This window comes from Oncorhynchus mykiss, chromosome 9 (assembly GCF_057628025.1).
Source record: "Oncorhynchus mykiss isolate SJ-2025 chromosome 9, ASM5762802v1, whole genome shotgun sequence".
Classification (NCBI taxonomy): Eukaryota; Metazoa; Chordata; class Actinopteri; order Salmoniformes; family Salmonidae; genus Oncorhynchus; species Oncorhynchus mykiss.
In genome coordinates, this window is record NC_143030.1 from 66,600,219 (window position 1) to 66,614,488 (window position 14,270).

Sequence of the window (14,270 nt, forward strand, 5' to 3'; positions counted from 1 at the left end):
ATTCCTGATGTGGGTTTAACGTTTGTGAGACATGTTAACAAAAAGGTAGGTAGTAGGCAGGGGGTGGAACCAGAGAGACACACTATACACTCCAACTTTGTGGACATGAGATGCAGTGTTGTCTTGCCATAGATTTTCAAGCTGATTTAAGTCAAAACAGTAACTAGGCCACTCAGGAACATTCAATGCTGTCTTGGTCAGCAACTCCAGTGTGTATTAGGCCTTGTGTTTTAGGTTATTGTCCTGCTGAAAGGGGAATCTGTCTCCCATTGTCTGTTTGAAAGCAGACTGAACCAGGTTTTCCTCTAGGATTTTGCATGTGCTTAGCTATATTCCATTTTTTTATCCTAAAAAACTCCTTAGTCACAGTTTTACCATGGCGCCTTATTGCAAACAGGATGCATGTTTTGAAAATATTTATTTTCTGTACAGGCTTCCTTCTTTTCAATCTGTCAATTAGGTTAATATTGTGGAGTAACTACAATGTTGTTGAGCAATCCTCAGTTCTGTCCTATCACAGCCAATAAACACTGTAACTGTTTTAAAGTCACCATAGGGCTCATGGTGAAATACCTGAGCGGTTTCCTTCCTCTCCAGCAAGTGAGTTAGAAAGGACGCCTGTACCTTTGTAGTGATTGGGTGTATTTTTATATATTTTTTGGGACTTTTCAGGGGTTGCTGCAGCACTCTCAGCACCCCTACTTCCTGTGGCTATGCCAATATGTGCCTTTCTTTGCTAGGCATTGGAAAACCTCCCTGGTCTTTGTAGTTAAATCTGTGTTTGAAATTCACTGCTCGACTGAGGGACCTTACAGATAATTGTATATGTGGGGCACAGAGAGTCAAGGTGTGTGAATACTTTCTGAATGCATTGTAGATATGCTAGGAAGTGCAGAAATGGCGCCGGAAGAAATGGCAGCAGTTTTACGGGCGCCCAACCAATTGTGCAATTATGTGGGGGTTTTTCGCGTTATTTGTAACTTATTTTGCACATAATGTTTCTGCAACCGTATCTTACGGCAAAGAAAGAGCTTCTGGATATCAGGACAACGATCACTCACCTCGGATTAGACAAAGATTTGTCTTCAACAAGCAAGAAGCACAAGACATTCTCCAAACACCCGACAGGGCCATCATCCCCGTTATTTGCAAGAGGAGGCGACGCAGGTACAGAGGACAAAGAGCCAGATGCCTGGTCAGGACCCGGAAAAGACGAGTGTGAAAGCTGCCGTTACCGTCAATACTACTCGCCAACGTGCAATCATTGGACAATAAACTAGACGAGGTACGATCAAGAATATCCTACCAACGGGACATCAAAAACTGTAATATCCTATGCTTCATGGAATCGGGGCTGAATGACGACATGGATATTCAGCTAGCGGGATACACGCTGCACCGGCAGGATAGAACAGCACACTCTGGTAAGACGATCTGTGCATATTTGGAAACAACAGCTGGTGCACGAAATCAAAGGAAGTCTCTAGATTTTGATCGCCTGAAGTAGAGTGTATTGTGATAAATTGCAGGCGACACTACTTGCCTAGAGAGTTCTCAGCTATACTTTTCGTGATCATGTATTTACCACCACAGACAGATACTGGCACTAAGACCACACTCAGACAGCTGTATAAGGAAATAAGCAAGCAGGAAACCACTCACCCAGAGGCGGTGCTCCTAGTGGCCGGAGACTTTAATGTAGGGAAACTTAAATCAGTTCTACCAAATTTCCATCAACATGTTAAATGTGCAACCAGAGGGAAGAAAAATCTAGATCACCTGTACTCCACACACAGAGACGCGTACAAAGCTCTCTCTTGCCCTCCATTGGGTAAATCCGACCACAACTCAGTCCTCCTGCTTCCTGCTTACAAGCAAAAATTAAAGCAGGAAGCACCAGTGACTCGGTCTATAAAAAAAATGGTCAGATGAAGCAGATGCTAAACTACAGGACTGTTTTGCTATCACAGACTGGAACATGTTCCGGGATTCTTCCGATTGCATTGAGGAGTACACCACATCAGTCACTGGCTTTATCAAAAAGTGCATCGAGGACGTCGTCCCCACACATACATACCCCAACCAGAAGCCATGGATTACAGGCAACATTCGCACTGAGTTAAAGGGTAGAGCTGCCGCTTTCAAGGTGTGGGACAATAAATCCTGCTATGCCCTGCGACGAACCATGAAACAGGCAAAGCGTCAATACAGGGCTAAGATTGAATCATACTACACCGGCTCCAACACTCGTCTTATGTGGCAGGGCTTGCAAACTAATACAGACTACAAAGGGAAGCACAGCTGCGAGCTGCCCAGTGACACGAGCCTACCAGACGAGCTAAATCACTTCTATGCTCGCTTCGAGGTAAGCAACACTGAGGCATGCATGAGAGCATCAACTGTTCCGGATGACTGTGTGATCACGCTCTCCGTAACCGACGTGAGTAAAACATACACAGGCTGCGGGGCCAGATGGATTACCAGGACGTGTGCCAAAGGAACACTTATGTGAGAATGCTATTCATTGACTACAGCTCAGAGTTCAACACCATAGTACCCTCAAAGCTCATCACTAAGTTAAGGATCCTGGGACTAAACCCCTCCCTCTGCAACTGGATCCTGGACTTCCTGACGGGCCGCCCCCAGGTGGTGAGGGTAAGTAGCAACACATCTGCCACGCTGATCCTCAACACTGGAGCTCCCCAGGGGTGTGTGCTCAGTCCCCTCCTGTACTCCCTGTTCACCCACGACTGCATGGCCAGGCACGACTCCAACACCATCATTAAGTTTGCAGACAACACAACAGTGGGATGCCTGATCACAGACAACGAGGAGACAGCCTATAGGGAGGAGGTCAGAGACCTGGCCGGGTGGTGCCAGAATAACAACCTATCCCTCAACGTAACCAAGACTAAGGAGATGATTGTGGACTACAGGAAAAGGAGGACCGACCACACCCCCCATTCTCATCGACGGGGCTGGCGGTGTCAGAGGAAGTCCCTAAAAATTGTCAAAGACCCCAGCCACCCCAGTCAAAGACTGTTCTCTCTACTACTGCATGGCAAGCGGTACCGGAGTGCCAAGTCTAGGACAAAAAGGCTTCTCAACAGTTTTTACCCCCAAGCCATAAGACTCCTTCCTGAACAGGTAATCAGATGGCTACCCGGACTATTTGCATTGTGAGCCCCCCAACCCCTCTTTTACACTGCTGCTACTCTCTGTTAAACATATATGCATAGTCACTATAACTATACACTCATGTACATACTACCTCAATTGGGCAGACCAACCAGTGCTCCCACACATTGGCTAACCGGGCTATCTGCATTGTGTCCCACCCACCAACTCCTCTTTTACACTACTGCTACTCTCTGTTCATCAAATATGCATAGTCACTTTAACCATATCTATATGTACATACTACCTCAATCAGACTGACTAACCGGTGTCTGTATGTAGCCTCGCTACTTTTATAGCCTCGCTACTGGATATAGCCTGTCTTTTTACTGTTGTTTTTATTTCTTTACCTACCTATTGTTCACCTAATACCATTTTGCACTATTGGTTAGAGCCTGTAAGTAAGCATTTCACTGTAAGGTCTACTACACCTGTTGTATTCGGCGCACATGACAAATAAACTTTGATTTGATTAGATGTCTCCCATGACCATAATGACAACAACAAGCTAACAAAACACCTGTTGATATGGGAGCACAGCTGCATGCTGGCAGGATGCAGACACATTAGTTTATTAACTTTCAGTATGGTCTAACACATTTTTACATTTTAGCCATACAGTACTCCACATACTCCACAGCACAGTCAGGGTTCTACCTGCAGTCAACCTCATCCATACTCCACAGCACAGTCAGGGTTCTACCTACAGTCAACCTCACCCATACTCCACAGCACAGTCAGGGTTCTACCTACAGTCAACCTCATCCATACTCCACAGCACAGTCAGGGTTCTACCTACAGTCAACCTCATGCATACTCCACAGCACAGACAGGGTTCTACCTACAGTCAACCTCATCCATACTCCACAGCAGTCAGGGTTCTACCTATAGTCAACCTCATCCATACTCCACAGCACAGTCAGGGTTCTACCTACAGTCAACGTCATCCATACTCCACAGCACAGTCAGGGTTCTACCTACAATCAACCTCATCCATACTCCACAGCACAGTCAGGGTTCTACATACAGTCAACGTCATCCATACTCCACAGCACAGTCAGGGTTCTACCTACAATCAACCTCATCCATACTCCACAGCACAGTCAGGGTTCTACATACAGTCAACCTCATCCACACTCCAAAGCAGTACAGTACAGTATGGTCTAAAGTCAGGGTTCTACCTACAGTCAACCTCATCCACATTCCACAGCACAGTCAGGGTTCTACCTACAGTCAACCTCATCCACACTCCACAGCAGTACAGTATGGTCTAAAGTCAGGGTTCTACCTACAGTCAACCTCATCCACACTCCACAGCAGTACAGGATGGTCTAAAGTCAGGGTTCTACCTACAGTCAACCTCATCCAAACTCCACAGCAGTACAGTATGGTCTAAAGTCGGGGTTCCACCTACAGTAAACCTCATCCACACTCCACAGCAGTACAGTCAGGGTTCTACCTACAGTCAACCTCATCCACACTCCACAGCAGTCCAGTATGGTCTAAAGTCAGGGTTCTACCTACAGTCAACCTCATCCACACTCCACAGCAGTACAGTCAGGGTTCTACCTACAGTCAACCTCATCCACACTCCACAGCAGTACAGGATGGTCTAAAGTCAGGGTTCTACCTACAGTCAACCTCATCCAAACTCCACAGCAGTACAGTATGGTCTAAAGTCGGGGTTCCACCTACAGTAAACCTCATCCACACTCCACAGCAGTACAGTCAGGGTTCTACCTACAGTCAACCTCATCCACACTCCACAGCAGTCCAGTATGGTCTAAAGTCAGGGTTCTACCTACAGTCAACCTCATCCACACTCCACAGCAGTACAGTCAGGGTTCTACCTACAGTCAACCTCATCCACACTCCACAGCAGTACAGTATGGTCTAAAGTCAGGGTTCTACCTACAGTCAACCTCATCCACAATCCACAGCAGTACAGTATGGTCTAAAGTCAGGGTTCTACCTACAGTCAACCTCATCCACACTCCACAGCAGTACAGTAGTATGGTCTAAAGTCAGGGTTCTACCTACAGTCAACCTCATCAACACTCCACAGCAGTACAGTATGGCCTAAAGTCAGGGTTCTACCTACACTCAACCTCATCCACACTCCACAGCAGTACAGTATAGTCTAAAGTCAGGGTTCTACCTACAGTCAACCTCATCCACACTCCACAGCAGTACAGTATGGTCTAAAGTCAGGGTTCTACCTACAGTTACCTCATCCACACTCCACAGCAGTACAGTAGTATGGTCTAAAGTCCGGGTTCTACCTACAGTCAACCTCATCCACACTCCACAGCAGTACAGTATGGTCTAAAGTCAGGGTTCTACCTACAGTCAACCTCATCCAAACTCCACAGCAGTACAGTATGGTCTAAAGTCGGGGTTCTACCTACAGTAAACCTCACCCACACTCCACAGCAGTACAGTATGGTCTAAAGTCAGGGTTCTACCTACAGTCAACCTCATCCACACTCCACAGCAGTACAGTATGGTCTAAAGTCAGGGTTCTACCTACAGTTACCTCATCCACACTCCACAGCAGTACAGTATGGTCTAAAGTCAGGGTTCTACCTACAGTCAACCTCATCCACACTCCACAGCAGTACAGTATGGTCTAAAGTCAGGGTTCTACCTACAGTCAACCTCATCCACACTCCACAGCAGTACAGGATGGTCTAAAGTCAGGGTTCTACCTACAGTCAACCTCATCCAAACTCCACAGCAGTACAGTATGGTCTAAAGTCGGGGTTCTACCTACAGTCAACCTCATCCACACTCCACAGCAGTACAGTCAGGGTTCTACGTACAGTCAACCTCATCCACACTCCACAGCAGTCCAGTATGGTCTAAAGGCAGGGTTCTACGTACAGTCAACCTCATCCACACTCCACAGCAGTACAGTAGTATGGTCTAAAGTCAGGGTTCTACCTACAGTCAACCTCATCCACACTCCACAGCAGTACAGTAGTATGGTCTAAAGTCAGGGTTCTACCTACAGTCAACCTCATCCACACTCCAGAGCAGTCAGGGTTCTACCTACAGTCAACCTCATCCACACTCCACAGCAGTACAGTATGGTCTAAAGTCAGGGTTCTACCTACAGTCAACCTCATCCACACTCCACAGCAGTACAGTAGTATGGTCTAAAGGCAGGGTTCTACCTACAGTCAACCTCATCCACACTCCACAGCAGTACAGTAGTATGGTCTAAAGTCAGGGTTCTACCTACAGTCAACCTCATCCACACTCCAGAGCAGTCAGGGTTCTACCTACAGTCAACCTCATCCACACTCCACAGCAGTACAGTATGGTCTAAAGTCAGGGTTCTACCTACAGTCAACCTCATCCACACTCCACAGCAGTACAGTAGTATGGTCTAAAGGCAGGGTTCTACCTACAGTCAACCTCATCCACACTCCACAGCAGTACAGTAGTATGGTATAAAGTCAGGGTTCTACCTACAGTCCACCTCATCCACACTCCACAGCAGTACAGTATGGTCTAAAGTCAGGGTTCTACCTACAGTCAACCTCATCCACACTCCACAGCAGTACAGGATGGTCTAAAGTCAGGGTTCTACCTACAGTCAACCTCATCCAAACTCCACAGCAGTACAGTATGGTCTAAAGTCAGGGTTCTACCTACAGTCAACCTCATCCACACTCCACAGCAGTCAGGGTTCTACCTACAGTCAACCTCACACAGCAGTACAGTATGGTCTAAAGTCAGGGTTCTACCTACAGTCAACCTCACACAGCAGTACAGTATGGTCTAAAGTCAGGGTTCTACCTACAGTCAACCTCACACAGCAGTACAGTAGTATGGTCTAAAGTCAGGGTTCTACCTACAGTCCACCTCATCCACACTCCACAGCAGTACAGTATGGTCTAAAGTCAGGGTTCTACCTACAGTCAACCTCATCCACACTCCACAGCAGTACAGTATGGTCTAAAGGCAGGGTTCTACCTACAGTCAACCTCATCCACACTCCACAGCAGTACAGTATGGTCTAAAGTCAGGGTTCTACCTACAGTCCACCTCATCCACACTCCACAGCAGTACAGTATGGTCTAAAGTCAGGGTTCTACCTACAGTCAACCTCATCCACACTCCACAGCAGTCAGGGTTCTACCTAGAGTCAACCTCATCCACACTCCACAGCAGTACAGTATGGTCTAAAGTCAGGGTTCTACCTACAGTCAACCTCATCCACACTCCACAGCAGTCAGGGTTCTACCTACAGTCAACCTCACACAGCAGTACAGTAGTATGGTCTAAAGTCAGGGTTGGTATGACAGATACGGCATATACAGTGACACCATACAAATGCAATGGATTTTACACAGCATACTATGACTCCCAGACTGCATTTCACTTCCCAGAGTGCAATGCTCTGCCCAGGGCTACTGCTAACAAGCCCAGACAACCAAGAAGACGTGCTTCAACACCTGCATTGCTTGCGGTTTGGGGTTTTAGGCTGGGTTTCTGTACAGCACTTTGAGATATCAGCTGATGTACGAAGGGCTAAATAAATACATTTGATTTGATTTTAAGTAGTCTAAATATATGGTCATTGCTATCTGGGGTCCTTGGGAGGTCCCAACTCTGACTTTACCCACATTGAAGTTGACATTTAAAATGGTTAAGGTAAGGGTTAAGGTTAGGGACATCCCAAGGATCCCAGATAGAATATTGCTAAATGTATTGTGGTCAAGTTATGAGTACATTTCCCATTACGTTTGGGTTATGTAATGATATTATGATGCTCACATGATTGTCATGCTGAATATATGTTCATGTCATTGTCACTCAAAAATAGTTGAGTTTTGGAACTAAACTTCCCTTACATTGCACTGCTTTGTAACACATCACATTTTGCTTAGTTGTTTCGGTGGGCTGGCCCACATCTGCTCTATAATCAAAATATTCCCATAGTTTGCTTTTGCAGCCAGTTTTGTCAACAAGCTGCGGGTGTGGAGGTATGATGTTTCAGAAGAAGCCATGCTGTCAGCATGTTCTGTCTCCTTTCGCTTGTTTGTCAAAAGTGGCTCGCACGGTGTCAGCTGCATGATCAAGCGCAAGTAGCCTGGTTAGCTAACTACTGCCCCCTTCAGAATATTCAGTCAAATTACTAGTCAGACTTAATCCTCTCAATCCATATACGACGCCAGACACATTTGACAGAAGGACCAAAAGGAACAAAAATTCTAGTATCGAAAAAGTACAGCAGTTTCAGTATGCCGTGCAACACTAGTATAGTCAACCTCATCATCTTGGACTCAGTCCGGTCAGCTTTCACATAGAGCCCTATTCAGCCAGTCACAAGCACTGTTCTATTAGCATCCAGGAACTGCTGCTTGCTGCTGTGCTGTGTGTGGGAGGGAGACGTTACTTTTTAACCTTCCCCCTCATTCTTTATCCATGACCAGCCTGTATGGGTACAGTCCAGGGGGATCCAGCAAGCCCAGGGGGGTCCACCAGGCCCAGTGGGATCCAGCAGGCCCAGGGGGGTCCAGCAAGCCCAGGGGGGTCCAGCAGGCCCAGGGGGATCCAGCAGGCCCAGGGGGGTCCAGCAGGCCCAGGGGGATCCAGCAGGCCCAGGGGGGTCCAGCAGGCCCAGGGGGATCCAGCAGGCCCAGGGGGGTCCAGCAGGCCCAGGGGGATCCAGCAGGCCCAGGGCCATGGACGTGTTGGTAGTGTTACTGTTCTGTCAGAGATGGAGAAGTCCTGCAAACTGGTTAGAGTAGGCATCCTGTGCCCAACCTGTGAGAACCTCAGTAGGGCAGCAGCCAACAAAACATGGATAGCAGTGCCAGTCTGAGCTCTCACTCCTTTTCTCTCAATTCCACTGTTCCTCTCATGGCCTTGTGTGCTAAAAAGTGTTCCTCTCTCCATCACTCTCTGTGATGAATACATAGCGCTAGCACACCAGGGGACACAGCCATTATGCTCGCATCCCTGGAACACCACTTAAGTATTTTCTCTCTCCGCTCTAACACACTCATTTTCCCCCTCTCTTTCTTTCTCTCCATATCTCTTTCTCTCCTTTCCCCTCTCTCTCTGCCTCTTAACTAGCCAGGCAAGGCCATGCCCACAGACACTCATTAATCATGGAGGATGAGCCTCTCCTCTCTCTCCTGTTTAGCGCCCACTGCCCAGCAGCATGCCCAGCCTTCACAGGCTGGCAGAATAGATAGGCTTCTCCAGAGTAGAAGGGCTTCCTTCCGCTGCTGGCACAGAGCTGGCAGTCTGCTTGGCATCAATTCCCACGACTCCACAGCCACCCTTTTCAACTCCACATTCCTCTGCTGTGAGGGTGAGCCAGTGTTAATAGATGTTTCTACTAGACTACAGCAGCTCTCAGCTCTGAGGTTTCGGTGTTAAAGGCCAGACCTACTGTCTCTAATAAGCACTTCCCAAAGTCCCCGATTTAGCCAATGCACAGCCACCATGTACATTAGAATATGGCTGCATGTAGTGATAAAGGGGATTCTTTTTAACGGCATCGAGTGATAAAGGGGATTCTTTTAACGGCATCGAGTGAGTCTGTATACTTTCATCCAATATGTGTTTGTCTTTTTAGACCCACAGTGAAACACAGAAAATCTTTCCGCATACTCTACTCTGACATTTCTCAGCATTGAAGCCTTTCTTAATCCTTCTCTCTGGGATTGTCCTCTGTTTGTCTTGCCAGTGCAGCACCTTCACCCTCTCCCTCCCTCCCCAGTCCTGTGAGCTGGCCCATTGCCCTGGCTGCTCTTATCTTCAGTAATACTCAGCTCTACTGGAGCTCTTCAAAGACCTATACGTGTTGGAACTTTTAACAGGTTACAGAGTTAATGTTTACAGTTCATGAATTGAGCTGTATCTAAAGATATTTTCTTTAGAGTTATATACATATGTAATTGTATTAGAATTTGTGTGATGGAGATTGAGAGAACTGCATACATATTTATGTTGTTTTGGATAGTATTGGATCATGCTATTGACTGCAAGTACCAGAATGCCTTGCATTCAGGTAATAGAAAAACGGAGAACGCGCCAGTTATGTACAAGTGACAAGTGATTATCCTGTCTTTCACCAGCAACTTTCTTTTATCGTTTTGTAGAATCTAAAGCTGTTCAATGTAATGTGAACAAGTAGTATTACTAAAAGAAGCTTTCATTTCACAACCCGACGTCCCGAGTCATTACTTTGAAGATAGTTATTCTATAATAAGATGTGCTCTATAAGCTGCTGCTCTGTGCTCTCTACAATACAGCAGCATCACATCACAGGTACAGCTCCTCTATCAGTACCTCACTGAGTCAGGCCTACAGCTTACATAAACAAACCCATTATTTCTTATCTCAGTATTTTTTCTATCATTGCTTTCTTTTCTGGCCAATTCTGTCTTTTATAATTAATGTTGCCCTGGCTGTGGTCTATACTGAGCGGTAGAGAGAGAGGAGGAAGACAAGTTATGAACCCTGGTGTATAGACTCTCACGTACCCTGCTCTGGAGTCAAGGCACAGCTCTCAACTGCAAGAAAGTGCTACTCATGGCCTCTCAGCCTCTCTGTGCCTATTGAGAAATAAAACAGCTCCAACCTTTGTTGGCACTTTCCTCCCTGAGGTTGAGTTAGCTACTCTGGGAGGGAGGGAGAGAAAGAGAGTGAAAGACCTGTGTCCATCCAAAACATTGACCACAAACCTCCTTTCAACCAAGGGCCTACAGTCGAGGCCAGAGTCAGTAATACAGACAGAAAATGGTTAACATAGAGCTGTAACCTTGGACCTAGTCACTCCCTGACAGATCACCTCCACAGCGACAGGTGATCAGGCCCTGCCTGTCTGCCTAGAGATCACAGAGATTAGTCCCACTGACGGCTTGGTCGATGGGAGAAGCCAACCATCCACACATACATCCAGCCTGGCATAGACTTCCTCTCAGACCAAAGGAATGGGGCTGCCGGTAATAAACCAGGCTCTAAGTCACAGAGATCATTGACAAAACGTTACACATTCCCTTGTGAACAAAAACTAAATCTCATGAGCATAAGAGACAGAGAGGGGGAGAGGGAGCGAGAGAAAATGTGTTTGCGTGTGCACGCGTGTGGGTGTGCATGTGTGTGGGTGTGCATGTGTGTGTGTCTATGCCTCAGTTGTCCGGTGGAGATTCCCCGGAGGTCAAAAGGGCCCACATTAATAAGTAACATCCCGAGATAGAGCTGAAACAGCCATATGTAGATCAGCCTGCTATATGTCCTCACTGTGAGGATGTATTATTTATCCTGCGTACTGGTGACGTCTGGATATGACTGGCTATGAGGGTCCTCCAGGGTTCTCTGTCACAATGCTGACCGCTGGCTTCTGAGAAATCATCAACCTACTTTGAATGCTAAGTGGGACTATGCTATGTTGCTCCGGAAGAAACTCTTGGGAAGCTAGACCTACTTCCTTTCACATTTACAATGCATGAATGCCATGTTTATATTGAGTTTATCTGATGACCTGGATGACAGTGACATCTCAGCAGGTACTATAAATGAGTAAACGAACAATGCATAAGTCGTGGGGAATAGTGTTACTGGGTGTTGTAATGTCCACCTCCCATAGACTTCCCCCAGACGCTCAGACCAACCGTCGTAGGTTCCACTCTCCAGCAGCAGGCCACTCTCCTCCAGCACACGGAACTCCTCCACACTGATGAAGTTATAGTCCACTCCAGGAACCTCCCCCTCTCTGGGTTGCCGCGTGGTACCTGCCAGAGACAACACAACAGACACAGAGTGAGGATAACAGACAGTTCCCATTGGGAAGAGTCGAGATGCCGATCCAGCCATGTATTCACAGAAGAAGGATAGAAACCATGTTCAACTAAGCTACAGTGCCTTGCGAAAGTATTCGGCCCCCTTGAACTTTGCGACCTTTTGCCACATTTCAGGCTTCAAACATAAAGATATAAAACTGTATTTTTTTGTGAAGAATCAACAACAAGTGGGACACAATCATGAAGTGGAACGACATTTATTGGATATTTAAAACCTTTTTAACAAATCAAAAAATAATCTTGCACGCCCAATTTTTCAGTTTTTGATTTGTTAAAAAAAGTTTGAAATATCCAATAAATGTCGTTCCACTTCATGATTGTGTCCCACTTGTTGTTGATTCTTCACAAAAAAATACAGTTTTATATCTTTATGTTTGAAGCCTGAAATGTGGCAAAAGGTCGCAAAGTTCAAGGGGGCCGAATACTTTCGCAAGGCACTGTATGAATAGATTATTCTAATGAGGGCAGAATGGAATCCATTATGAAAGTGGGAGGGGGATATGAAGAACACTGCAACTGACTTTTGTTTGGGGTTACACAATGGTAGAAGATGGGTTGTTTCAAGGAGTTCTGATGGAATGTTCATCTCCAGAGCTAAGGAGATGGGTTGTTTCAAGGAGTTCTGAGGTATGTTCATCTCCAGAGCTGAGAAGATGGGTTGTTTCAAGGAGTTCTGATGGAATGTTCATCTCCAGAGCTGAGAAGATGGGTTGTTTCAAGGACTTCTGAGGTATGTTCATCTCCAGAGCTGAGGAGATGGGTTGTTTCAAGGAGTTCTGAGGTATGTTCATCTCCAGAGCTGAGGAGATGGGTTGTTTCAAGGACTTCTGAGGTATGTTCATCTCCAGAGCTGAGAAGATGGGTTGTTTCAAGGACTTCTGAGGTATGTTCATCTCCAGAGCTGAGAAGATGGGTTTTTCCCCTTTTCTGTTTTGACAATAACAAACTATATAAAAGCAACAGTTGAAAAACATTCCAGACCTTTTTAATTTTTCTTCCTGTTCTTTCATTCTCCATCCTTCATCTCTATTCTTCACCCTAAATTGCGTAAAATTGTGGTTTTCAATCTGGAAACTGCAGCACTATACACTACATGCCAGTATAAACCAAGCATGGAGCAGTCATTAAAATAACATCTGCTGTAACTGCCTTTGTACTGCAGTTGACGCCAACAAGCTGGTCCTTTTAACAAGTTGATCCCCTCATCCGAAATACATTGAAACAAGTATAAATATATTGGAAACATTTTACGCATCAGGGGACATGGCTCAGATATAATTGGATGTTTACCTCGAGTGAACTACAACCTGACAGGAGCCCAAATGGACTCCTTTAATACTATCTCTCCTGAACCTCCCTCTATTTCCCTCCCTCCTTTCCTCCATATTCACTCCCTCCATCCTGGTCATCTGATAAAGTAGACTATTGAATTCTATCAGAGGTCGAATCAAAGACCAAAGACAGTAATATGAGAATCCTTGAACAGAGAAACAGGAAAAACAGAATACTGTATTCTTGTGTTTGCGCTTGGAAATCTGGTTTCAGAACAGATTTTGTGATAGGCTTCAACCAATATTCCTACAATTTAGTGTACTGAGATGTTGACAGTCCTGCTTGAGAGTTACATGGCTCAGTCTTTCTCATGTAACAATCTGACTCACCAGAGGGGAAGAATCAAGGATTCAGTCTGTCTTTTGAGGTAGAGGAGAGAGGATAATCAAGAACGGGTCGTTTGAAGTAGACACCAGAGAAAAGTTAGTGCTGGGATCAGGGTAAAAAGTGAGGGAGGTGAGGCAGGTGAGGGAGGTGAGGGAGGAGAGGGAGGTGAGCAAAAAATGTTCTGTTAATGTTCTCAAAAATGTCACCTTTGAAGAAATGAAACTATCGAACCAAAACAATACTGAACAGCAGCACAAAAACGCAAACATCATTAAAAGGTTAAAAGGTATTAGGTTATTTGGAGTGGATCTAGTGAAGATGAATTGCCACTTTTCTACATTAGGTAGCGTATTGTTGTGGAACAGCCCAGACAGTGGAACACAGAGACAGAGAGACAGACAGAGAGACAGACAGACAGAGTCCAAGAAAAAAAACAATTAGTGTATCTGTTTACACAGCGAAGCGTCACCACCGTGAAACACTGCCAGCTGCTTAAGCTGCTTACAAGAAGACCAGGAGCACCACTGGAAGGCTATCACACATATTCACATTGAGACCTGACCCTGTCGTGTCTGGCTTCCAATAGATAACTCCTTTTCCAAGAAT

General features: G+C 45.9%; 1 protein-coding gene across 4 annotated transcripts in view; it reads right to left on the reverse strand.

Moving 5' to 3' along the window:
* LOC110531231 (membrane-associated guanylate kinase, WW and PDZ domain-containing protein 3) overlaps positions 1 to 14,270 on the reverse strand; it is a 259,379-nt gene that overhangs the window by 77,134 nt on the left and 167,975 nt on the right. For all 4 annotated transcript variants that reach the window (XM_090185057.1, XM_036988576.2, XM_036988577.2 and 1 more), the window contains exon 3: positions 11,817 to 11,936. Coding sequence is in view for 2 of the 4 variants with exons in the window: in XM_036988576.2 (XP_036844471.2) it covers positions 11,817 to 11,936 (120 nt within the window). In the remaining 2 variants the exon portion in view is untranslated. The remainder of the gene's footprint in view (positions 1 to 11,816; positions 11,937 to 14,270) is intronic.